The sequence below is a fragment of the Choristoneura fumiferana genome, chromosome 13 (genome assembly GCF_025370935.1).
Source record: "Choristoneura fumiferana chromosome 13, NRCan_CFum_1, whole genome shotgun sequence".
NCBI lineage: Eukaryota > Metazoa > Arthropoda > Insecta > Lepidoptera > Tortricidae > Choristoneura > Choristoneura fumiferana.
Genome location: NC_133484.1, coordinates 13864572 through 13890872, shown reverse-complemented (window position 1 = coordinate 13890872; position 26301 = coordinate 13864572). Strand labels below are relative to the sequence as shown.

Genomic DNA, 26301 nt, shown 5'->3' with positions numbered 1-26301 from the left:
TAGTTTCATTCGATAAAGTATATAAAGTTCTTTTTAGAGCGTTTTAGAAAGTTTTTATGGAAGAAAATTTAGAAACATTAATTACAATGGGGGTAACGCCGCGGGGTACTTTTGTATGAGGGGTGGGCCAAATTTTGTGCGACTGAGTATAGTTAGCATTAAATTCCCTAGTCAACTGAGTTAGGTACCTTTCATACCAAAAATAATCAATTTTTAGCATTCTGCTTAAGTTTTACGTAAATATATTATTTAACAGAAAAATAACAGTCATTCCTGCAAAAGCTTTATTGCAATAAATAAAAACAAACCATATGAAAGTCAATTATAACTTAAGCTTTGAGAGTATCATCTAATTCTCCACTAGCTTGTAGTTCCTTGATTATGTCTAATCCTCCAACCAGTTCTCCCTTTACATACAGTTGGGGGTATGTAGGCCAATCAGAATACTCCTTTAGGCCTTGACGAACTTCTTCATCAGTTAAAATATCAAAGGTGCCATACTGTACTCTGGAAAATAAGGTTTTCAAAATTAAGAGATAGCTTCATCTTATAAGACCTTATGAAACTGGGGATACAATGCAAAGCAAAGTATGGTCTTTTTGTAGGTCAAGTGTGAACTCACTCTTCTCTGCTATCTACTTTTAAGCATTGATTGCTGTTATCAGTCACACAGTTCTATCTCAAGTTAACGATTTATTGATGGCATTTTTATCAGTAAGTTATCTGTCTGTGCCGGCCCAAATAAGATTATCATAATGTAAATTTAACCAGGAAATTGCCTACCTCTGAAATTATTACAGAAGCAGTTCATATTGGTTTTCCATCATATTAAAGCTTTTATTTATCATGCTCACTCAATTAGTTTCAGTACCCATCATACAGTGGTACAGTTTTTATTTTGACACTAACCAATAAAGTTCCCTATGAAAATGACACTTTTATTATATTTTAATATTCTATGAAGGTCATTACTCGTATAACCCATGTGGTGTCAGGTTAGAATTACACCTGTCCTTTTTTTTCTGTGGATGTCGTAAGAGGCAACAAAGGATATAGGTTAAGGTGTACCTTAGGCGACACGCTAGCAACCTACCACTATTGTACCGTTTTTATCAAACTTAAAACCTTAAATTGCTAAAATTGGCTCCGGTGCGGTAACGGTTTATGTACCCCATTTGGGAATACAGCCGTAATGTTTGCACATGTGTTTGTGTCATTATTCAAGCATTTCAACCGTCTCAATTCTCTGGATAGGTCCCTCTCCCTGTTCTGTAAAAATGGCCCAAGATTCTGATAGTTTTTAAGTTATATGGTAGAAAGAAATACAGGAACTCTAACAAATAAAATAATCAAAATCTACAGCCAAGTCATAAAAAATGTGACCAGGGCAATGAGGCGATTTAAACACTCAAATATTAACCCATAAACACTACATTAAAATGCACATTTTTGAGTGAGCAAAAAATATTCAAGAAAAAGAGCAAGTTACCCAGTGCCATTTAGTATTTGTATAAGGGTCCTGCTGAATCCACATCTAGGGGTGTCCCGGTTGCCTTTCATGAACACCATTACATTATGTTTGTTGATGAGTGCCTTTAGCCGCTCTTCTAGTGGTTGCTGTGGGGTTGCATTGACTGGAGCACCCTTTCCCAGACTGTGCATTTTCACCTTAGATGAGATTTGTGCAGCGTCTGCACCATCCACTCTGTCCACTTGAGCTCCATTTTTAAACAGTATTACTGTTGGTACGGAATCAACCTGGAGAAAGAAAATTCAATTTAAAAAACAAAAAAATCTTATTCAGAGAACAGGAAAGTAAAATGTAATAAACTAGTAATAAGCTAACTAAAATAAATATAAAAAATGTAAATAATATATGTAGTATTAGTATAAAATGTAAATGTCATGTATGTTTTAAAGGAAATGGAGATGTAGAGTGCTATGTTAAGGGTTACATTGAATAAATAAATATTTTGGTTGTTGATGGAACATTGTGATAAATAAAAAAACTATCATTTTATATAGAGTAACATTTTGTTTTGTTATATAAAAGGTTATCAAAAAGGTTAAATAAATGATATATTACACCACAGTGTAAAATTGAGTATCAATTCTAACCATAGTATTTTATCATAAGCAAACCATGCAACCTGCTGTCTAATTCAAATTGCAGTGATTAAGTTTTCTGTTTATACTTTCTTATTATTTATTAACATACCTTATAATTCAACGAGATTTCAGACAGTTTCTCTGCATCACAGATACAGAATTTAGCACCACTGCTCTGGATATCTGGAAGTTTTGCTAATTCCTTAAGCACCTCAGTTACTTGACCACATTGGTCTGCCCATTCAGCAGAGAAGTGAGCTACTGTTAACGTTGGTGATCTGAAATGAGTGTAGTATGTAGATGTAATTCTTCTGACTGTCATTAATTTCCATGCTAAAATACTTCAGCTAACTTAATATCTATCTTAATGGATATTAGTGGTGTTTATATAGGAAATTATAAAATATAATTAGTTTAAGCTCCTTTACAGTTAATTATTAGGTCTGTGAGTCAGGCATTAAGTGTTGTTTTAAGAAATAAATTTACTTGCGCTTATTCACGGCGTATTTGCGTATGTATAAGTACAAGTGTTTACATTAAAGTTATTGGTTAGAATGGCTTGTGACCTCAAGGAGATAATAGGAAAAACGTCATTCAACCCCCAAGAAACATAAAACACTAGAAGGAATACATAGAAACTTGTTATAATGCATAAATTCATTTCTAGAAAGAACATAACCTTGTCAGAAACTTGCCAATGACATTCCAATTATATTACTCAATGTACACCAGTGTCATTTACAAAAAATACGTCAAGAATTACCAAAATAATACAAACCTTATAACATTTTGGAAGTTTTCGACGGAATCAACATTTAAAACCGACATCTTAATTTAGGTTACTTTCTGCACGACCGGATAATTCTCACACAAATCTAACTAAGTAAAGCTAAAACAGTCGTTTTTACACTTGCCTAATCAAATCACTTCAGCTATTTATATTGCGTTACATTAATAAATAAATTATTTCTAGTTCGTTCGAACTTCAGTAACAGTAAAACATCTCTCTCCGCACTGCACTGACAGACTGACACTGACTGACTGTGACTGACTGGTCATGACAATGACAGTGACAATGACAAAAAATGACATCACAAGACAGTCGAGATTAGGACGAGACACTTTTTTTATTCCTCTCAACACATTTTTCATTTACAAAATAGGTTATTAGAAAAATAAAAAAATAAAACGAAAAGTTACTGGAAGCCTAAATACCCATATGCAAATTAAAGCAATGTAAATATTATTTACAAATATCACTCATAATATGGTCACTTGTATACAGGACAAGCTTATTTTTTTGTATTTAAAAATTCGATTGATTTTTAGTGTTGTTTACTGTTAACTATTATACTATTGTTGTTTTTTTTATATATGGCTGTCGTGGCTGTGTGCATTTATTGCACACCTCAAGTGTGTGTCTTTGCGCGTGTGTGCGTGCGTGCGTGTGTGTGTGCGTGCGTGTGTGTGTGTGTGTGTGTGTGTGTGTGTGTGTCAGAGTTTGTTTACTTCATGTTTAGTCGTACTTTTATTGTAAAACAAAAAGATAAAGCTACTTTAATGGTTTCTTTAAATAATAGTAAACATATATAATTGTTCTTGTAACGCTAGTAATAAAATAAAAAAATGTTTTCAGATCAAAATATGTATTATTTTGACGACCGGTTTAGTGTGTATTACTCAATATAAAATTTCAACCACAAACCTTTTCAAAAGGAAAATTGTTGGTATCTGCTGGACATGTCCGGGATGTAGAGGAATTAAGAACAAAACAGGGACTGTGTTCAATAATTCAAGAAGACAAAGATCTATTACTATAACCCTCCTTCTTCGCAGTCGGGTAAAAATTACACCTATTTTTTTTTTTTTTTTTTATGGCCCGCACGGTTTGTGCAGTTACACCTTTTACACAAATTGCTTTGTTTGTTAATGACAGATTCATATGAGTATGACAGATGCCAGAACCTACATTATTTCTACTTTTGGCCACTATTAGCGCTGCGATAGATTTCATTACCCCCACCAAAGAGTATAAGTACCTATGACCCCCACCTAGTACTTCGCACCCAGCCAACAGCCAATACTAACTATGTTTACTATGTATAATCGACTTTAAACTTTGTAAATCCACTTTCGCCAACATTACGGCAGAACGAAGCGTTGTGGCGTTTTATTTGAAATCTCAAACGACGCCTGCTCTCTGTATTCTGTCAAAGTCGTCAACTTAACTGTACTGTCACTTCACATTGCACGGCTTTTCTTTGAGGTGAGGTTAGCTATTTTTGATTATCGAAATACCATTTGAAAGCAATAATCACATTATACAAATTTTACCGAGAAAATCATATTTAAACACCATGGCGTCGGTATCTACTGCTCCAGCGCCGGGCATGCATCAAATTGACTTATCTAAGTTAAGTTTACCGCAGTTGGCTCAACTGAAACAACAATTAGATCAGGTGAGTTAATTTTACTACATTTATTGAGCTGGTCTAACTTTAGTATTATTTGGAAATACTATAAACTTTGCACATTGAGTCATTACATCTATGTATGTATTTCAGGAGCTGAATGTTTTCCAAGATTCATTGCAAACTCTAAAGATGGCGCAAGGCAAATTCGTTGAGTCTGGAGAGAGCGTGGACAAGATCACTCCTAAATCCAAAGGCAAGAGCATTTTGGTGCCACTGACAGGGTCTATGTATGTCCCTGGCACTATAGCAGATACTGAACATGTAGTTATAGATATAGGTACAGGATATTATGCGCAAAAGGTAAGGATAGTTCAACCAACCACTTCTTATTCTTTTAATACATTAGACTGTGAGTTATTTTTTTATATATATTTTTAGGACATAGAAGGTGCAAAGGACTATTTTAAAAGAAAAACCCAATTTGTCACAGAGCAAATGGAGAAAATTCAAATAATGGGTATTGAAAAGTCAAAAGTCCGTGAAGCAATCTGTATGATGATGGAAATGAAAATGCAGGCGCAGGCCCAGGCACAGAAGGCTTCCACCTCATAACACTGGACTATGACTCAAATAACATGCTTGCTTGATAACATATTTAAATACTTACTATATTAATACTGTATTAAATCAGAAACTAAAGACAATTTTCTTCAAATGTCACAATTTGTAGGACAATGTGATATTTGTTATTAATTTACTGGTTACTTCTTGTATTCACAAGTTTTTGCACCAGCTTTGGCAGGAAAATGATGGATTAAATCTTTTGTCCTTTATTGACATTCTTAAACCAAATTATTTGTTTTGTATTGTAACAATTGTCTTTTTTTATTTTGTCAGCACACTCCTTGGATTGGGGCAAATGCTTGATTCAAACATAATACTGTACACTAGCTGCAAGACCATTTATGCTACAAAAATACTGAAAAGTTTTACAGAGTTGCTAGTGCAACCGGGTTGCACTAGCAACTCGCAAACAAACCCAAGCTAATTGTATCTAAGATTACATTGCATTTTTAAAAATGCTATTGATTGTGAGTGAAATGCATTTAAAATATTTGTAAGATACAACATGCAATGTATCAAGTATTATTTTTTTGTAGTTATAATGGTAAACACTTCAAATTAACTGGCTTTTTTTAAATTGTTTTGTGCAAGTTTATATTTTTTGGTTTTTAACTGAAATGATATTAGTATGGATGATTTATTTGAAAGAAGTAAATTGTATCACATTTTTTAGTTCCTTTATTAAGTCAATATTAAAACAATACCTACTTATGTAGCTCTTATTATTTAAGTAATCCTATTATTATATATCTATATGTATAAAAAAAGTTGTGTTAGTTACACCATTTATAACTCGAGAACAGCAGGACAAATATTTATGATTTTTGTGTTTTTGGATTTGTCTTTGTCAGGTATAGGATAATAAAATAATAAGTATTAAAAATATAGGAAAATTGATGAAAAAATAAAACAAAAGAAAAAACATTTTCTCATGTTCTTGGGTTTTGTAACTGTCAAACATTTAATGTTCATCCCGTTACGGTACTCTCCCTTCAAAGAACTGATTTAAATAAATTGGACCCGCTAGATGGCGCTGCTGTTGGTTTTCTCATAATTTTAATGTAGTGTTTTTTCTGGCAGGGCAACATCTACTGCGTCCGCTATCCTACTTATATTATATGTAAATGCGAAAGTTTGTATGTATGTGAATGTTTGTTTCTTCTTCACACTAAGAGGGATGGACAGATTTGGATGAAATTTGGTATGTAGATGGCTGGACGTCTGGAATAACACTTAGGCTACTTTTTATCTAGATATTCTCTTACTGGAGAAAATCTCCAAATCTTAACCACTGGGTTTAGTGTTGTGAAATTTGTCAAAAAAAGTTTTTAGCGCAGCATCAATGAAGACCATAAATAAAATCCCGGAGTTTCAATCCAATTGCTGGATTAAGTTGTTTATGCGTACAAAAGCAGTGGTAAATACTAGTATTAGTTACAATAATATCATTTGTACATACAATGACCTGTTCGCTATGCTATTTAACATCCCTTTTCGCCGAGAACGTATTGGTCACATATTCTTAAAACAATAATGATATTAATTAGTTTATTTTACATACTCAGTGGTACAAAATTTGGCCCACTACATACAAAATTACCTATTACTAGCTATTTATTACTGCATACGTTTGAGGGCCAGATTTTTTGTCGCTCAGTATACCTAGTGCCATCCACGAAGACGCGTGATTTTGTCGAAATTAGACATTAATGACATTGTAATAACAACCACGGCAGACGGCACGCGTCATCGTGAATGACTACCTATATAATAATATCCTTTAAGCTACAGAGAATTATGTAATCAGTCTCCTGCCGTATCTTGCCGTAGTCACCTAGTTAACTTTTAACCACCACACAAAAACTGAAAATCGTTCCATATGCGCCACGAAATGCCGACATGGCCACTATGGCACTTTTTTCAGCTGCCGTGTTTTACCGACCGTGGCGGTCAAAGGGTTAAAATTGTATCGACACGCAATAATATCCTTGACTCGACAGTAGAGGCGTTTTCACACAGTGTAACTAGTGTAGGTACTCACAAACTTTTGCATTTATAATATTACTAGCCTTTGCCCGCGGCTTCGCCCGCGTGGAATTCGGTTATCGCGCGCTGTTCGTTCCCTCGGGAACTGTGCATTTTCCGTCCGGCCGTCTGGCCCATAAACTATCTCTATGCCAAAAATCACGTCGATCCGTTGCTCTGTTTCGACGTGAAAGACGAACATACATACAAATACACAAACATACAAACACACACTTTCGCTTTATAATATTAGTATGGATTAGGATGAGGTGAAGACTATGTGTCTCTACTGTCTTACTAATTTACCTACTATTAGAAAGTTTACACTAGTAGGGTAGGTTTTTTTTGGCAGTAACTACCTAATACTGTATGCTACGTTATAGGTGCATATAAATCAATCAACAAAGGTTGATTAGTATTAGCGCCTACGTACCGTACAGTCACCAGCACCAATATCTGACACAACAAGCGTGTATAAATATCTGATACGACTCTATTTCTAGGGCCGGAAGGACGTGTCAGATCTTTTTTCACGCTCCGCTGTGACAGATGCTAATGCAGGTTACTGTACACATTGGAAATTAGTAGAAGAAATTTTTGGGTAAATAGGAAAGCGATTTTATCTGAACCAATATGGACTGGAAAATAATTAACTCATCATTAGCAAAGTAGGTACACCGATAAACAAAATAAACCTCTACCTTAGGGTTTCTTAAACTTTTTGTATTCACGGACCACTTTCACAATTTAAACAATTCCACGGACCCCTGTCAAAAATATTTTTGGAAATTTCCTAAGTAATAAATATGTTACGTGCAGGCAGGACCCCTAAGGAGTCCGTGGACCACGCTTTAAGAAAATTTGCTCTACTTTGATCTCGTCTCGATTTCCGACAAGGCCATGTTCGGGATCGGTACAAGGAAGAGGAGAGAGTAAATAAGGGAGACTATAAACGTTGTGACACCAAATGATTTATTTTTTTAATAGGCCAAAATGATACCGCTGATATCTACAATATAATGACTTACTGTAAACTATCTTATCCGTATCTACAACGTCTTATACCCACAAAACAATATTACCTAAATAAGGCAACGACTATTCCTTAAGTTTGTAAACAATTTTCTATTAATAGTGTAGTAAAATCAAATTTTAATTCAACGTTTCTTACTATGAACACGTGTAAAGGTGTTGGATACAAGATACATTTTAATTACTTCGTAATAAGAAATTTACATTGATATCAGCAGGGCTACTACGAAATTCGAAAATCGAAGTTCGTGTCGTTCGGTCCCTCTGATACTTACACTATTTAATACGAGAGCGAGAGAGACGGTGCGATACCTACGAACTTCGATTTTCGAACATCGGGGTAGGCCCTCAGCTTCATTTACGAACAATATACGTTATGCAGTATCTGTGAAGCCGGCGCGACGCGCGCCTTCCGCGGGTCTGGCACATCAATGCAATGTTCCATTAGTAAACGTAATTCCTAGCGTATTAATACATTACAAATAATTTAATAATGTATTTATTTACCATAAATATTATTAGTTAGCGTAAAGAGTTAGAGCGCCAGCTGTATACTTGACCTCATTTAGGGCCATTCGTGTTGTTGAAGTCATCTACCGAGATTATTTTATTCCGAATATCGACTGATATCAGCACCTAAATTATTTAATCATTATTCATTAAAAATATGTATTACAAGGTATTGAAAGTCCCTAATCTAGATAGTTCGCTAGTTATTTACACTTTATTACATTAACTTTAGCTATAGTAGGTACAACTTAAATAGAATGCCTTAGGCGAATATACACGGTCGTGTAGACTCCGTAACCCTTAATTATAAGCCTTTTATTGTACAGTATAATTCCCGCCGCGGGCACGCCGCGGTCGCGCAGCGTGCCGCGTTACACGAACAGATCGCTCGCCTGCTCGGCGAGGTCCTTGTCTCATATGGTGTAGTACTCGGGCGCGAAGTCGTTGGCGAGGTTGCTGAGGAAGTGGAAGTCCGAGGAGGAGTTGGAGTTGTCTCCGGCGGCGGGCGCCGCGTGCGTGGCCTCGTAGAACTGCTGGAAGGAGCCGTAGCCCTCGCCGGCGCACTCGCCGCCGTACGCGTCGCCCGCCGCGGCCGCGCCCGCCGCGCCGGCCGCGTACTGCGCCGCGCCGCCCTGCTGTGCGCTGTACACGCCGCTCGCGTCGTAGTACCCACTCTTCGCGTACTCGTTCCCATGCGCACTCTTCTGTGCATCGCTCCCGTAGTACCCGTGCGCGTGCTCGTGTTGCGCACCCTCGTGGTAATGATACCCGTAGTGGCTGTTGGCGTAAGCCATGGCCTCTCCTGGATAGCCTTGTGTCTGGTCGTATCCGGGATGACCGTACCCCGCTTGATCCTTCCCATACGCTGCCGGGTACCCGTAGTTTTGGTACATCTCGTGAGGGTACGCTTGCCGCGATGCGACGCCGTTGGCGGGCCGCCCCGCCGCCGCCCCCTCCTGCCGTGCGTGCTGCTGGTTCCGCGCGTACGCGTGTTGCTCGGCGTGCACTGCTGGCCCATAGTTATCGTAGTTTCTATTTTGCGGGTACTGGCTCAGTTTGCCAACGAATTGCTTTGAATCCATGCGGAAGTCTGGATGGGGCAGGAACTGACCCGGAGGTGCGTTGCCACGTATGACGTATGAGGGCATAGCGTTGGGCACGGCTTGCGGGTGCGGCGGGCCCGGAGGGGCGTTAGGCGGCGATGGGCGCGGATAGTGGCTCAGCGGGCTCTGGTGCATGCTGGACGGCGTGCCCGGCGTCGATGACGGAGTGAGGCTGACCGACGAGAATTTGGCGCCGTCCGGTAAGCCGACGGAGCCGAGGCCGTCTTTGGATGACGACGGAGATATTTTGCATGCCGTGGCGTCTAGTGAGGGGGAGCGTTTCCTGGATTCCTGTTTTATTCTCTTGGCTAGACTTCTGGGAGGCGCGGGGGCGGTAGACTGTGGGTGCGCGTCTCGCGAGTCATCCTCTGCTAACTTATCGAGGGAGGAGGAGGAGGCTACACTGGAGGCGCCGTCGCTAGCGAAGCTATTGTTGTTGGTGGCGCTTGGGGTATTGTTGTTGCGTGTACGGGAAGCCAATTCAGGCAGCTCCTCAGCTGGAGAGCAAAGCGCGCCCGGCGGGAGTTCGCACCCTTGGCAACTCTTTTTGCCAGACAGAGGACCATCGTCGTCCATGAATTTATCTAGTCCCATTTTGGAACTCTTGCCGCCTTCGGACGTAGTAGAGTCTTTATCGTCGCCGTCTTCACTTTTGGTGAGTGTTTGTCTTTTGTGCTTCATGCGCCTGTTTTGGAACCAAACCTTTACCTGGAACAAAAGATAAAATTATTGAGTACCTATGTAACTGAGTGCGTACCTAAAATGTTTGCCAAAGTGCATGATCTGATTGTTATCGACAGAGATACGTAGCGCAAATTCACATTTAACTATCATCGGATAATTCAGCGTATCTGTCGAGTCAATTTAATGTTTTACTTCAAATTCTCTGAAATAAAAGTAGGTAGTGCATATACGCAGTGTTTACGTATGGTACCTGCTAGTGTATAAGCGTATTTCTTTAGGTACATTACCCCCATACAATATCATAGTTTTTTTAAAGTTAGCGACTACCTGTCTTTCGGTAAGGTCTAAAGAAGCAGCGATCTCGATCCTTCTCGGTCGGCACAGGTATTTGTTGAAGTGAAATTCCTTCTCCAACTCCAGCAATTGCGTATTCGTGTACGCGGTCCGCAGTCTTCTGGGCAGACCATTTTCTGTAACAAGGAGAAATGCATTAAGTTATGCCTCTAGCTATATAATAAAATAATTAGTGTGAAACAACTTTGAATCGGTAAATACATATTATAATATGTATAAGGTTGTAGGTACGAGTAGGTATTCATTATAAACATTATTCCTGGAAGCTTTCAATAATAGGTTGCGGCGGTTTGCGGTGCGCTTTCCTTTAATGTAATAACTTGATCGCATGTTGGAGCACCGCCCTTGACGCCATTGTGTCGAAACAATGTTTTTTATTTTACCACAAAATACGAATTGGAATTCGAAATTCAAATTACAAAAGGGCGGCGAATAATGGGGCGATCGCGTTCGCGTGACGAGTCGTCAGGAATCGCCGTGGCGTTCGTGCGGTCGACATGGTATTTAATTACGGAGGTATAAGGGTTGTTTTGTGTGGGTTGCCGGTTGGCGCGGTGGGGTTGGCATCGGCGCATGATTGACACGAAGCGTCAGGTCGCGCGGCCGCCATTGGACGAGGCCAGCTGTCACTCAAACTGAGCACTGCCCTCGGTTTCGCATGGATGCATCAGCATATACAATTCGACGTAGCTACAACCAGTTTAACGTTTGTATAATTGAACCAAAATTGAACATATCCATACAACATTTTACATAACCTTTATTCAAAAGAAATAATCTTATTAAACTAACAATGAATGTAGAGAACGTAAATGAAAGATGGAACAAAAATGTTGCGTACAAAATTGTTGCCATGCCATGTTCCAGCACCTCAAAATGTGATATTTATAAAGAAAGTAACGCCCTTACTTTATTTCTACTTCTTTATGCTACGCCGTAGTCTACCTATTATATACCTATGTTGTTCCAATGTCAAACGTCTCTAACTCCGTCGGAAGTGAAGTTGTATAAATTTGAACAGCATAACTAAATTATAAGTTTACTGGGGCTGAAACTCGATAGCCCCTGGTCAGCCCGAGTACAGAAGTGCCCAAGTGTTCAAGTAATTTGATATATGAATATGAGATTATGTAGCGTAGATAGCTATGGGAAGCCTCGTTTCAAAGTAGCAATAATAATAACTTCATTACTCTGTGGAGCGGACCAAAAGATAAAAGCTATATAACTTTTGCTATTTAGTTAATAATAAAAAAAAACATGTTAAGTATGCACTTTTCGTACTCGATTTTAGGTTGATGTATTAACCTTCTCAAAACTGGTAGAGCAGACACATTATAAGTACTCTACGCATATATTTTACATCCAGAATATTTTGTATAATTCACACATGGTTGTGCAATTAATGGTTCCAACGTTGATATATACGTTACGACAGCAAGCCCTATAACAAATTCGACTTTCGTGCACGAGTGCGGAGGATGAATGTGCAAAAGATGCAAGTTGGCGGTAAGTTTTTGCCGGTTGTAATAGGCACGATTATGCGGGGCGAGAGAGGCTCGTATAATGTTCACATTATCGCGATCCACTTCCGCGCCACTGACCACTTGGGCAACTTCGATGTTTGAATCATGGAGCCCCGCTGGCTTCACGCACGTTATGACTACGACATTTGAATTTTGTGTCGTTTGACATGCCATAAAGCGTAGCAAATAGACATAATGTGTCTTTGCGGTCTAGTTTTGCGAAATTTGTTGAGTTGTGGCACCTATCACGAAAGTTACCGCTATTATTTATTACAGTAGGTACCTACCTATCTATTGGTAGAGTCATTCACGAAGACGCGTGCCGTGGTTCTTATTACAATGTCATTAATGTCTAATTTTGACAGAATCACGCGTCTTCGTGGATGGCACTAGGTATACGACTAAAATAAGTCGGCGCGTTGCTAATATTTACCTACTTGTAGAGCTATTGTAGAGACAGTTCAGACATGATATCACAAAGATAGCATAACTTGCGCGGTTTTCAACAACCGGATAGCCAAGTGGTTAGAGAACCTGCCTACGAAGCTTGAGGTCCCGGGTTCGATCCCCGGCCGGAGCAGATATCTATATGAAAAATACGAACCAATGTTTGTTCTCGAGTCTTGGGTATTTAATATTTAGTTTAGCTTGAAAAGATCCCTTTTAGGGATAAGTTCGGCTTAGAACTCTTTTTGTTTTGTTGTATTTTTTTGTTTTATGTACAATAAAGTGTTTACATACATATATACATTAATATGTATTTAAGCGTGTATGTATCCAATTTAAGTATGTTTATCCGTTGCCTAGTACCCATAACACAAGCTTTGCTTACCTTGGGACTAGGTCAATTGGTGTCAAGTCAAGTGTCCCATGATATTTATTATATTTATTTATTTACCTAAGGTATTTATTTATTTTGTGGTACCGTGCCGTGTCCGGTTTTAGAATAGGATGAGCACGTCTCTGATGGCACATGAACGATGTGATGTGCTTAAAAGGTGACTATGTGACCAAATATGACGTGAGAGTAGCGCTCTCTAATGTCAATTAGGTACGAACTCCGCACTCCAATACTGAGGGGCTACTACGATATTCGAAAATCGAAGTTCGCATTGTAACGTTCCTCTCACTCTCGTATTGAATGAATAAGTGCCAGCGGGACGTCACGACACAAACTTCGATTTTCGAATTTCGTAGTAGCCCCTCTGTAGCGTGGAAGGCAAAGGAAAACCACGGCACTATTTTCTTAAGAAAGTCATCCTGAAGCTTCGCACTCCTCAAATGACAGCCACTGTCAAGAGTGCAGCGGCTTAGAATACGTTATATACCTATTCACAAATTCTTAATTTGTTTAAACAACGTAGCTCGAAACAAACAATACGAGTACTTTGGTTAACCTAAATTAAATGTGGAACAGTGTTAAATTTATTTAAATGTCCGTGTAGCGGTGCAGGTAATAAATGACGTGTTATGGGCTTGTTCCCCCTTGGGTACAAGATTTACTGCGATTAAGGGTCACTACATCACTTAAGTCAAGAGTCCGTGCTATCACCGGGCGGGTTTTATTGAAATGTTTAGGGTCGGTCAGCCACTCTCTATCTCATTTGATAAGGCATTGAACAAGTTTTATACTAATTGTGCACTATTTAAAATAGTACACGTTACATAGGATAATTTTTATCCCGTAAAATTGCAGTCCCCGCGGGTTAGCAATTAACGAATTCTATGCGGACGGAGTCGCAGGCAACAGCTAGTATTCAAAAGATAGTGAGAAAAATTGCACAATACATATGGAAGGTTGTTTTTTAAAGCCACCTTCGAAGACAAATCGAGGTAGTCCCCGTACAATAATAAAGAGGTCTATCGTTTCAATTAATTGCAAACTATCAGCAAAGGATACGAGGGCAAGTTTAAATAATTAATCAAGAGCCGGTAAAGGATTAATTAGTGCGGTGGGCAGTTGGCGGTGGGCCCCATTAGGCCGATCGAAGCCCCTCGCACTAAATGTCGCGGCCACATTTGTATCGAGCTTGCCTTTACATATTAGAAGAAGTTAATCCTACACAGCAGCTACTGTTATACACCGTGTTGTATTGATTTCCGTTAACTTTAAGATAACATTTAACAGGTCAAATGAAGTTATTTTTACCAAGACAGTGGTGGCCTAACTGTACTGTTTAAAAGATAATCAAATTATTAAGATAGTTAATTATGCGCAATAAAACAGCGTGAGGTTCTTAATTTATGACGTTTTTTAATGTCCGTAACTAAAGCATTTTAACTAACACATGTTTAGCAAAAGAAAGTAGAGTTTTTTTTATGATTTCTCTCTCAAATCATGACACTCATCAAGTTTGTAAATTTTATAATTTGATTTGACCTTTACAATGACTGTGAAAGTTATTGTACGATTGAAAAAACATTTTTTTTTGTTTGACCTTACAAAATTGTCAAGTAGTATCTATCAATGAACTGAGCCGTCTGCCGAAATTAACGGAGATCAAGACAAACACGGTGTATAAGATAAATTTAAAATAGGTAACCTTCACCGAGCTCGTGCTGCACAGCCGCCACACACGGCCCCGCCTTGACAAAGCACCAAACATTTATTTTGAATGTTGCTGTTGCAACAGAAAAGTTACCGAAGGGAGGGAGTTTGCCGAGAAATATTACGTTATGAGGTGTGAAAGGCATAAATGTAAAAATTCAATATTTCAAACGGGCGAAAAGTAAATTTTTCCTCAATTTCGTGTCGTGCGTAATGTCGTTTAGGCTCCACGACCGATATTATGTGATTCCTTGGCTTTAAAGTGCTTATCATCATGGCTGAGTTACCCGTCTTGAACTGCGAAAAGTGTTTATGTTCAGATAGAGAGTAAGGGGCTGTTTCACCATCCATTGATTAGTGTTAACTGGCGGTTAGTTGTGATGCCGTCTCTTTATGTTTTGTTCGAATAAACGGAGACGGCATCACATTTCACCGTCGGTTAACGCTAATCAATGGATGGTGAAACAGCCCCTAAGTCTCCAATAACCTATTCCAGGTAAGTAAATTCCTACGGTCGATCTCGATATGCAGGGAATCGAAACCGTGATTATTAGACTGATAAAAAGATGGGGCAAATCAAACTACGAGAAAAGTGAAACAAAACTTTAAACTGCAGCTCGATGATTTATTCAAACACAAGCACCCTATCTTATTTCAGAAAATATATCTTGTTTTTTTTTTCAAATAATCTTTTTGAAATGTGACAGTTTGTACGGCGTAACCCAACATGAAATCCGGGCTTTCTCCTAATCGAATCATCTCCACAATAGCAGGCTGTCACAAAACGACCGGCTCGTCTTCAATCGATCACGGGTTGTATTTTTCCGATTAGTTGTATCGGGCGCATTTGACATTGTCGCATCAATTATAAGCGGATTACGGGAGACAGTCGCGAGACGGTTCAATTTCGTGGCGCTATCCCGGGAGCATCTGATGCGATGAAGGCTTGCCGGCTTCCCGCAGACGGAAGATTGGAATATTTTCTCTATATTTACATGAGTTTGCTTGCAATATAGGAGATATTGAAGGGAAGATTTGAAATACCTCTATGAAGAGAGCGAATCGGTATATTTGTTAAAGTATACTTACTGGTAAACCTAAAATTGCTAAAAATGGCTCCGAAGCGGTACCGTTTCGTGTGCTCTGCCTACCCCATTTCGGAATACTACGTGATGTTTGTGTGCGTGATACTTACTGGTTCTGCGTCATTTGTAGCCATTTAAGTGATCTTGTAAATATAAAGCAACTTTTAGGTAAGATCTAATCAATGTAGTTTTCTTCAAAAATATTTTTTTTATTGCATACTAATGACATAAAAATCGATTTCACATAAATTGGCCAATAACGGTAATATATTTTTCTTACTCAGTTAGAGCTATAAATCCACAGCAAATTTACTAATCACTTGCAACTCTACTAGCAACGCTCTCATTATTTTGCAGTTATGTTTTGCATAATAAATCACTTGTATTCTGCATAAATTTGGAATTAAAGTTAACTGCACTAAACTGACGTGTAAGAAAGCGTTGCATGAGGCCATGTTTTCCTGGAACCCCGTAGGCCATAGTGCCCCAACTCCACCAACTAGTTGAAACGTACCTACGTAACGAGCGTACGGTTACTGTTGCTACTGTTGCTTCCAAATCCATTTGGTTGATACAGAAGGTTATTAAAAGTTGTTCGGGGACAGACAGGCGGCGCAAGTTTGGACGAGTTTGACAGGCTGTCCCAGGGGACTCCGGTTCGATTCCGTCAACGAGAAAATTTCATTAATCCCGTATTAAAAAGTTTATTTTCCTAATCGAGCTGTAGGCATTCGTGTTCGCTTGACTTCGCTATGGAAAATTTAATTCGGGATATTTATTCATTCTGCAGATGTTTGAAACATGCACAATTTATCAAAAAAGCCAGCATATTTGCAATTTTTCTATTAATTTAATCTTCGAAAATAATAAGGGTCATTAAACAACACAAACGTTTCAAGGTTACACTGTACATCGCATTTAAAAACGCGACCTTTACTATTTATTAGTGCTCCATAATAAAGTCGCCTCGCGGAATATGCAAAGACGGTGGTATTTAATTGCCCTTGAAAGGGGCGACAAAAAATAAACGGCCGTGGGACATAAATAACGGTGCACTTTTCATAATCGCAATTGTCGCTCGGAGAATATTTAGTGCGCAGTAAAGTGCGGGGAGGGGAGGCCGCGGCTCTCGGGGAAAATGCGGCTATGTGGGGCAAATGCGGCTATGCAGGGCAATGCAAGATGTATGCGATCGAAAGATACATTCTTCTTTTTGCTGTTCAACTCCTACGTTTAAGACTAATCATATGCGCTGGTCGTCATGGCACAAACTTCTTTTATTTTTCAAAGGATAACGCTGCTGGACCGATTTTAATAAAATATGTAAATTGCGTGTACGAGTTTACTACTGAAGAAGGTATATGTCCTCGTACATATACCTATAGGTATATGTATACGTATTTCTATTATAAGATACTATTGACAAAAAAAACCTATTGAAATTTGTTCATGGACGACAAAGATCGACAAAATATATATACAAGGTGTTTTCGAATTACACATATTACTTAATCGATGTTCAAAGTATACTATGTCAAAGGCGAGAAATTATCCCAATAATCTCCTAGGTAATATTCCGAAAGAATTTGAAGACCCACAGCCTGTAAAGAAATAATAGAGAACACTAACAGTTCAATTGAAGTCGGTTAAAAAGATACCTACCGTGCGTTTTAGTAATTATTCAGAAAAGTTGTTCAGTCACTGTCAGATGTAAGTAAACAAGTAGGTATTAAGTAGGTACTCGTATTCATAATGTTTGAAAACTCAGGATGATCAGTTAAGAGCTGCAAGCCGATCCCCTAAGAAGCGGTGTGGCGGTGGAATAAATTTTATTTATCAAATAAAAGGATGGCGCAGTCGTTTTTCACCGCGGAGGGACATTATCGCTTCTTTTAATTATTATCCCGCCAATATTTTATGCGCCGCTCACTATGGGTCTTTATAGGTTCTGTTTAAATCAGTACCGTAGGTAGGTAGAGAATTTGAAGTTAGTTTTTTTAATTTAAAATAAATGTCGGTGTCTCATGTAGTTTTTTAAATATAATAAATATAAATATCACGGGACAATTCACACCAGTTGACCTAGTCCTAAAGTAAAATTAGCAAAGCTTGTGTTATGGGTACTAAGCAATGGATAAATATAATTATATAGATATATATATACAAACTTCAATACATATTAATAAAAAGAATAATTAATTACTTATATATTGAAGCAAGAATTTAATATTTATGTTGGAACTTCTCTGTCGCATTAGGTCAAGCCTGTAATGATAGATGTAAGTGTGTGTACAATAAATAAATAAAATAAGACCCGAGAACAAACATTCTTATTTTTCATACAAATATCTGCCCCGACACGGGAATCGAACCCGGGACCTCAAGCTTCGTAGTCAGGTTCTCTAACCACTAGGCCATCTGGTCGTCAAAATATTTATTGACTACAGATAGTTGTTAAGTGTTAGTGTGTAACTTACGCTTTTGGGGTAATAGGTTGTGTCTTTATTCTGTGGCTTGAATAGGTCCATATACAAACGTAACGTAACATCAGCATGTGGTTTACTACTCATCTGTAGGTACTCTGTATTGTTCCTATATATTCTGTGCGACGTCCCAAATTCTCCAATATCTCCGTAAATAATTAACCAAACCATACTGTGCATTAAAAAAAACAAAGTAACGTTTTAATTCTACTATTAGACTGGGGCGCACCCTACCGGCCGAGAGGAAATGAAGGAAAAAAGCGGCGGAAGCTGCGGCCCCCTCGCCTCCCCCCCTTTTGCTTGTGGCTTTTTAAATGGAAATTTATTGTTAAACACTTCGTCAATGCTCCGAAGTAGCGGGTTTAGGAAATTTTATTTTACCTAGTTACGGCCGACAATGTTGATCGCTCGGCCCTTTGTTCTTGTGTTTATTGGGGCATTGTTTTAGACTACAATCACGATAAATTCCTAAAAAGTTTTTGTGTGATCTTTTTAAATGTTGTATTGATATTTAGTTTAATCCAAAATGAAGGGATTTTGGTGACTTTTTTGTGTGCTTTCTGCAATGTGCTTTCACTGAAGCACTGAAGAAAGGTATGCAAAAATTTGATTATTTTTAAGTTTAACCACTCACATGCAAACAATGAGGGCTATCGCGTATGAATTCGCCACTAGGGGCGCTAGTGTAGCGTGAGGTCTCCGAAATGTCAAATGTCATCATGTTTTTGAGTGAGCTACGCGGGTTTATTTATAATTAGAATAATTTTGTGAATATTTTGCAATATTTGAAATTAGTTATGGCAAATATGCATTCCGGGGCAATGAATGTCTGTGTTTTGAGACAGTTTTTTTCCGAATAAAACGGGGACTATGCAACACTGTGGCATGCTCGATATTATTATGGTACGGTTTTAAGGTGTATTAAATATTATTTTAATCAAAACTTTGTTTTCACGCCCGTAATAACAGACTTTGAAAGCCATACTTAAAAACCTCTCGCTACAGTACGCCATCTAGTGAGACAAAAAACGATAGCCCTCATTACGTAAACTACATTTCTATTAACGGCTCTATCTCTTTTTCAATCAATCACGATCGAAGTATTTATAAACTTATAACTCTTATAAGTGCAAGTGTGGGTTGGATACAAAAAAACAATTAGTAGCATTCGTGGCATTCAGCTCAGTTAAGTTGCAATTCGTTCTTATTGCCGTATTACTCAAGCGGGTAAGTGAACTCTCAAAAGTCAGAACTCCTGTTAATAAAATCTACTTCAACCAGAAGCGGACCCCGCAATTGAAAAGAGCGAGGGGCGAGATAGGGCACTTGGTGTAAAAGTTAAAGTTAAGGCTAATTGCCCTTAAGACATATTTTTAATTTCATTGCGCTCCTTCTTTCCTAGTATTTGGGCTGGAAGGGTAGCGAGTAATTGCCATTTTTACGAGATAAGGTCACAATATTCGAGACTGACGCACTTTCGGGTATTAGGAGTTTAAAACGATTTGTTTAGATTTATGATTGTTTTAATTTGTTTAAAGAACTGTGTTCCTGCTGGATCGCTTTCGGGGATTCGAAAGTTTATAACGATAAGGCATTACAATATGACCCTTCTCGTACCTTCACATTATGTGGTCTCATTCATTGGTCATGGAATTCCTATCTTACATTATTTACAATAGATATCATTATCATTACAATAGATACTACATTGATTAGACTCATATTCTAGGAATATTAATTATTTACAATAGATACTACGTAGTATTAGACTATATTCTATAATCATTATTAATGACCTAAATTGAAAGTATAATCAAAGTTTCAATGTACTTACCTACAGTCAACTAATTTGATTCATATATAGGCCATCACAGAACCGTGTCGTAATGAAATTTTACGTCATTCGATAAATATTGTTATAGACAAAATATAATATTATTTACTATGACAGTGTTCCATGGTGGCCTAGGAATCAAATTGGTTGACTGACATAGAGTATTTTCAGATATTTAAAAATAGTTTAGTGTATTAAAAAAGCATAAAAACATTCTCAACCCTGCAGGGATTCTCGATCCCCACATCAACAGTGACCAACTCTGCCAGAGTCACTTTGAGATCTAACTTCTTCCACCTCCAACGATAAAACATACAGCTATCGGTTTATTAACCCCCGACGCAAAAAGAGGGGTGTTATAAGTTTGACCGCTATGTGTGTCTGTGTGTACTGTGTGGCACCGCAGCTCTTAAACGGATGGACCGATTTGAATGCGGTTTTTTGAAATCAGGTTTTCTAGCGATGGTTCTTAGACATATTTCATCAAAATCGGTTTAGCCATTTTTGAGATATTTAACTTTGTTTTCGCTAAAGAAACGTACATAAGAAGTGGATCCCTTTTTAGGGTTCCGGAGCCAAAATGGCAAAAACGGAACCCTTATAGTTTCGCCATGTCTGTCTGTCTGTCTGTCCGTCCGCGGCTTTGCTCAAGGACAATCAATGCTAGAAAGCTGTAATTTTGCACGGATATATATGTAAACTATGTCGACAAAATGGTACCATAAAAAATTCAAAAAAAATTTTTTTTAGGGTGATACACTTAAAGTGGGGGTGATTTTTTTTTCTCATCCAACCCTATCCCCTCCTCCTTGTCCCCCTCTTCCTCTAAAATATAAACGGGTGGGTGGAAAAATTTGAAAAAATTCAGTATGGTAACTAATAACTAGTAACTAATTAAAAAATAGTAACTAATTAACACTATAATGGCTATAATGGCTAAGTTTGCTTTAAGAGTAAATAGCAGCCTAAGGTATAAAATATGCCTAAACTTGGAAGATTCCGTATAAAATACGAAATGCTTAGAAAAATATTACTTAATTTTTTCGTATTGGCTACGGAACCCTATTTTGGGTGTGTCCGACATGCACTTGGCCGGTTTTTTAATATGTAGGTGATTGCTGTGCTGACTGTTCTCAGTGCCGGCGAGAACTACGAGTATGGTGGGGTTTCTAGTTTCTAGCTCTACTCGTTTCTAGCTTATCAGCGTTGGGACAACTACCTTAAAAGGGTTTAGCAATCGCCAGTGTTTATACGCTCGTGCGTGGCCTCCGCACGCAAGGCCCAGCCGCGTGGGAGCACGTGGCACAAAGCCCCAAAGCAATGGCCAGTAGCCGCATCTCCTTTGTACCGTCTTCCACATTCATTCAATCTGTCATTTCATTTTCATAAATGAATCATTCTCCATTTGAATTCGGCTCCGAATTGTATGGTTTTTTCTTAGCCGCTGACCTGCCCACCGCGGGGGTCGTGCGATGACTGATGATATTTTAATGGTTTATTTTTCTTTAACATTCTTATCACTAACTATTGTAGTTTGTTGCCCCGGACCACATAAAGGATATTTTTTCTGAGCGGCTACCGTCAGGGCGCGTCTAGTTAGCCTGAATTTATTTATTCTTGGAGTTTTCTTACAGTGCTTGTTATTTCTTATCAATGGCATGCAAGGCGATCATTAGCTGTTTTCAGTATCGGCTTAATAAAATAATGTGTAAATAAGTAACGGGCGGTTGGGATGACCGACCGTGGACTGAAGCGATGGTGAGAGATAAAAGTAAGTTAACAATTATTTTCAAAAATCAGGAAATTAGTATCTACAAAAAATGTCTCACTTTGTAAGTTCATCATCAAAAGTCGGACGGTTGAAGTGGTGTTAAGGGTGGTGTTTTTTTTTTGTTAAAGTAAGCAGATCACTACAGCTACGAAGTCCATTAGTAGGAGTTAAAATTAGACGTACAACGGTTGGTACGAGTTCCTACGCTTTTAACAAGATTTCTTAGTTCCTAGATTTTTCTGCATCGTAGTATGTCTAGCTGAAAACATTGATATTTGAAAATATTTATGATGTCTATTAAGAGCGAAACAAATGAAAATCTTTAAACTTATTCCACTTCCTATTTTTAAAAATAGCCAATCATTCCACGTATGTACCTATAGTAGGCAGCGTAGCGACAACCGTGTTCCCCGTAAACGGCGCTAGAACTCAAACTGTCAATAGATGTCGTTGACAGTTCTGATGAATGAGCGCACCGTTATGCGCCGGCGCAGTCATTAGGCGGCTCTACAGCGCGAGATTAAAAGAAACAATCCGACTACTGTCTGCGGACAACGGAACGGAAGTCTATACAAGAGTCGGTATGCAACGTTTCATCTATTTTCACTTCATTTGTCTTTAGATTAATAATAGTCGGCAAATAGCCGCGGTTAAGTCTGCTAGGTTTTTGCACCTGTAATTAGCCGCTTACCCATAGGTAGAGGAGGCTGTGACTGTCAATAGTTTTATTTCCCTGTCTAACTGACCCGGTGGAAAGGGATGAGGGACAAATGAGGAAATGGCAAGCCAATCAAGACGTTCTCATCTAATTTATTCAATGTGAAACTTTGTCAGTTAAAAATTAATAAAATCAAGATTAATCATCAGGAAAACTAATCTTAAATGTAATATGAAATTTACGGTTAATTATAACTATAAACGTCTATGCAGCCATCGCGTCAAATGTAATTCGTTTGATAGTAATATTATAAAGGTCTACAGATATTTTTGTCGTCTTTGTATCGTACATTTCAGTTGCACATAAAGAAGAAATCGGATGAGAAAAAAACTGGAATTACGAGTAGGTAAGTATTTTATCTACATGCATATCATAACTTCCCTATTATATGTTCAGAAACGACTATTAAATGGCCTTTATTAAGAAACCTGGTATCTGCGGGTGCATCTTAATGTTCACATTAAAGTACAGTGCATCTTAATGGTAAATACTTTTTTTAACAATGCATATCTGTACATATTGTAGAAAACTTATTATGACATGCATGTAGATAATAATTATTATTCAGTCAAAGTCAAAGGCAAAGTCAAGTCAAAGTCAAAGTCAAAGTCAAAATACAGGCCATATCTGAACATATTATAGAAAACTTATGATATTCATGTAGATAAAGTTATGTATGCGGCTATACATAATTAGGCATTAAAACACTCGTGTGATCTTATTACACTCCTACTTTAATGCCTCTCATTATGCACCAGCCACATAAATAACTAATAAGAAAATAATGTGACAGTTACTAAGAAAGTACCTAACGCTCTTATTTCGCGTGTATCTTGTATGTAGGTAAGTATGGAATATTCTTTATTTAGTTTCTATTGTTTATCGTACTCTACTTACAACAAACTTTAGTAGTTGAATATCGACGAGACAATTTTTTTGATTGACAGCCATAACTCGTGCATAATTTATGTGACACTTGTCACGTAACTTTTATGAGTATAATATTCTAAAGCAACGGGTTACAGCAATATCCGACTTGTTTATTATAAGAAACGTATTTTCTGTGTTCTAAATTCGGCGAGGCGTCGATTGATGGGTGAGAGCGGACTATCGTGGGCGGACGGCGGACACGGGTACATGTTATATTGTATTACAATACAAATAAACATGTTTTTCTCTTATATAAATAATTTGGGTAGCATGACTTTATAGAGAAAAATTAAACATAGATACAACGAAAATTCTGAAGCTTACAACTATCGTATAATAAAACAAAAATCTGAAGGCCCAGTGGTATGTAGCCTAAAAGGTTGGCAGCGTTCCCTTTTTCAATAACGCTGACTAATTCATTGCAAGAGTAGCTGCTAGCCCTTCGGTTACCAGTTGTTGTGTCAACCAGGCGCTTTAGTAAGTTTGTTTGTTATGCCGGGACTTCTGGATCCAGGTCCTCAACACCGACAGCTATAAGATACAGACCATGTTGTCTAATTAGGTACTACACTATCAGTGGCGTAGCTAGGTAACCTAGGGCCCTGGGGCAAATAAAAAAATGGGGCCCACTGCTATCAAAACTGGTAAGGTTTTTTGAAGTAAAATCATTATACATATATACAAATACATTAAAAATGCTAAGCAACTTTATCATCAGCTATAAAGCAGAATTTCGAGGGCCCCCTGAGCTTGAGGGCCCCGGGGCACTGCCCCGCCTAGCCCCTTGGTAGCTAGTAGCTACGCCACTGTACACTATGCACTATGCTATCGGCCGTTTTAGCCCTTTTTTGCCGCTACGCCAGGTTTGTTTGTCGTTGCCTAGAGATCTAAAGAGTATCGACACAGATTGCGTCCCAAAGTAAAATCCGAAAATCATGAAAAAAATGCCTACCTTTTGGAATTTTACATAATATTTTAACGTAGCTACTTATACTTTGATTCACGTTGTATAGGCTACAAACATAAACCCTAAACTAACTTTTTAAAAAAGAAAGCCAAAAAATGAACATAAAATGTCGCAGTAAGTTTAGTACAGTCATCAGTAAAGAAGCGGATGAGCGATCTCTCTTATCAGGTGCCTTGGCAAAAAAATAGTCTGTTTTGAATTCCACGCAGACGTTGATTCAGTTGTGCTGTTAACTGTAGCTATTCCATCCAAGAATAAGCGCAGCAAAAAACAGCTTTATAAAAATGCTCTTTATTATTAATACAATTCTGGCAATTGTATCCATTTTTGTCGTCACCTGTCATACGACATGTGTATCAAGCTTCGCCGTTGCTATCAGCGTGTCGTGTCGCTCCGTGGGCCGACTGACGCGTCTGACGTCGGATGTGTTGATCGACGTGTGCGCAGCGTGGCAATAGCTATTTATTTGTTCAATATGTCCTGTATCGTGACATTTGGATCTTGTTTGTTTTACTGATATTTGAAAACATTCGGTTCTGTTTTTATGAAATTAAATCATTGGAGTATTTAATATTAAAAAATTAAAATGACAAGTAAGATAAAATAGTACCTACTTTGTTTCTGTATCGCTTACTATTTCTGGTGTACAGTAGAGTCATTGTATTGTATTGTATTGCACCTACTTAGTAGTAATGGTGCTCCCACATTGGCTGTTATAGATGTTCTATAACGTTACAAAACATTTGTTGTATAACATTTGATAAAAAATTAACATTGGTTGTTAAGTATAACATTTTATAACAAATTTTATACATTGTTATAACGTTATATAAGTTATAAAACGTTATACAACAAATAGCAAGTGCAATTGCTATGTGGTGTTATATAACATTTTTAGGGTTCCGTAGCCAAAATGGCAAAAACGGAACCCTTATAGTTTCGCCATGTCTATCTGTCTGTCCGTCCGCGGCTTTGCTCAGGGACTATCAGTGCTAGAAAGCTGTAATTTTGCACGAATATATATGTAAACTATGCCGACAAAATGGTATAATAAAAAATTCAAAAACCATTTTTTTAGAGTACCTCCCATAGACGTAAAGTGGGGGTGTTTTTTTTCTAATCCAACCTTGTAGTGTGGGGTATCGTTGGATAGGTCTTTTAAAACCATTAGTGGGTAGCTAAAACGATTTTTCGATTCAGTGCTTTGTTTGCGAAAAACTTTAAACTTTAAAGTGAAAATTTTCATTAAAATCGAGCGACCCCCCGTCCCTCTAAAATCTAAACCGGTGAGTGAAAAAATTTGAAATAATTCAGGATGGTAGTAAGTATATCAAACTTACAAGGAAAACTATAACGGTTCAGTTTTCTTGAGAATTATTAGTAGTTTAAGAGTAAATAGCAGCCTACGGTATATAGGTATAGGTATATATAGGTATTTCGGGTGTGTCCGACGCGCTCTTGGCCGGTTTTTTTTATACCAATGTGGGAGCGTTTATGACATCTAATTCTTTATAACGTTAAAGAACATATTTATAACAGCCAATGTGCGTGCAACATAAATAGGTGGGTGGACATAAAGCTTATGCT

General features: G+C 38.0%; 3 protein-coding genes across 3 annotated transcripts in view; 1 reads left to right on the top strand and 2 right to left on the bottom strand.

Annotated features, from left to right (window-relative positions):
- Positions 1-270: 270 nt before the first annotated feature.
- Positions 271-3158, bottom strand: Grx3 (Glutaredoxin 3). The gene is made up of 4 exons (XM_074096393.1): positions 2888-3158; positions 2219-2387; positions 1490-1758; positions 271-507 (listed from the first exon to the last, which is right to left on the bottom strand). The coding sequence occupies exons 1-4, from the start codon at positions 2935-2937 to the stop codon at positions 330-332; spliced, it is 666 nt and encodes a 221-aa protein (XP_073952494.1). The 5' UTR covers positions 2938-3158; the 3' UTR covers positions 271-329.
- Positions 3159-4399: 1241 nt separating this feature from the next.
- On the top strand, positions 4400-5857 carry Pfdn5 (prefoldin 5). The gene is made up of 3 exons (XM_074096384.1): positions 4400-4568; positions 4674-4883; positions 4962-5857. The coding sequence occupies exons 1-3, from the start codon at positions 4467-4469 to the stop codon at positions 5133-5135; spliced, it is 486 nt and encodes a 161-aa protein (XP_073952485.1). The 5' UTR covers positions 4400-4466; the 3' UTR covers positions 5136-5857.
- Positions 5858-8123: 2266 nt separating this feature from the next.
- LOC141434102 (uncharacterized) overlaps positions 8124-26301 on the bottom strand; it is a 71319-nt gene continuing 53141 nt past the window's right edge. Inside the window, 2 exon segments of the mRNA XM_074096382.1 lie at positions 8124-10525; positions 10829-10971. Of these exon segments, the coding sequence (XP_073952483.1) occupies positions 9128-10525; positions 10829-10971 (1541 nt within the window). The 3' untranslated portion in view covers positions 8124-9127.

Excerpts from the sequence above, each read along its gene's own strand:
- Grx3 (XM_074096393.1), bottom strand. The coding sequence starts at position 2,937 with ATGTCGGTTTTAAATGTTGATTCCGTCGAAAACTTCCAAAATGTTATA. Across the intron at positions 2,388-2,887 it reads AACTTCCAAAATGTTATAAG|ATCACCAACGTTAACAGTAG; the intron begins GTTTGTATTATT and ends CACTCATTTCAG. Across the intron at positions 1,759-2,218 it reads AAATCTCGTTGAATTATAAG|GTTGATTCCGTACCAACAGT; the intron begins GTATGTTAATAA and ends TTCTTTCTCCAG.
- Pfdn5 (XM_074096384.1), top strand. The coding sequence starts at position 4,467 with ATGGCGTCGGTATCTACTGCTCCAGCGCCGGGCATGCATCAAATTGAC. Across the intron at positions 4,569-4,673 it reads TGAAACAACAATTAGATCAG|GAGCTGAATGTTTTCCAAGA; the intron begins GTGAGTTAATTT and ends TATGTATTTCAG. Across the intron at positions 4,884-4,961 it reads CAGGATATTATGCGCAAAAG|GACATAGAAGGTGCAAAGGA; the intron begins GTAAGGATAGTT and ends ATATATTTTTAG.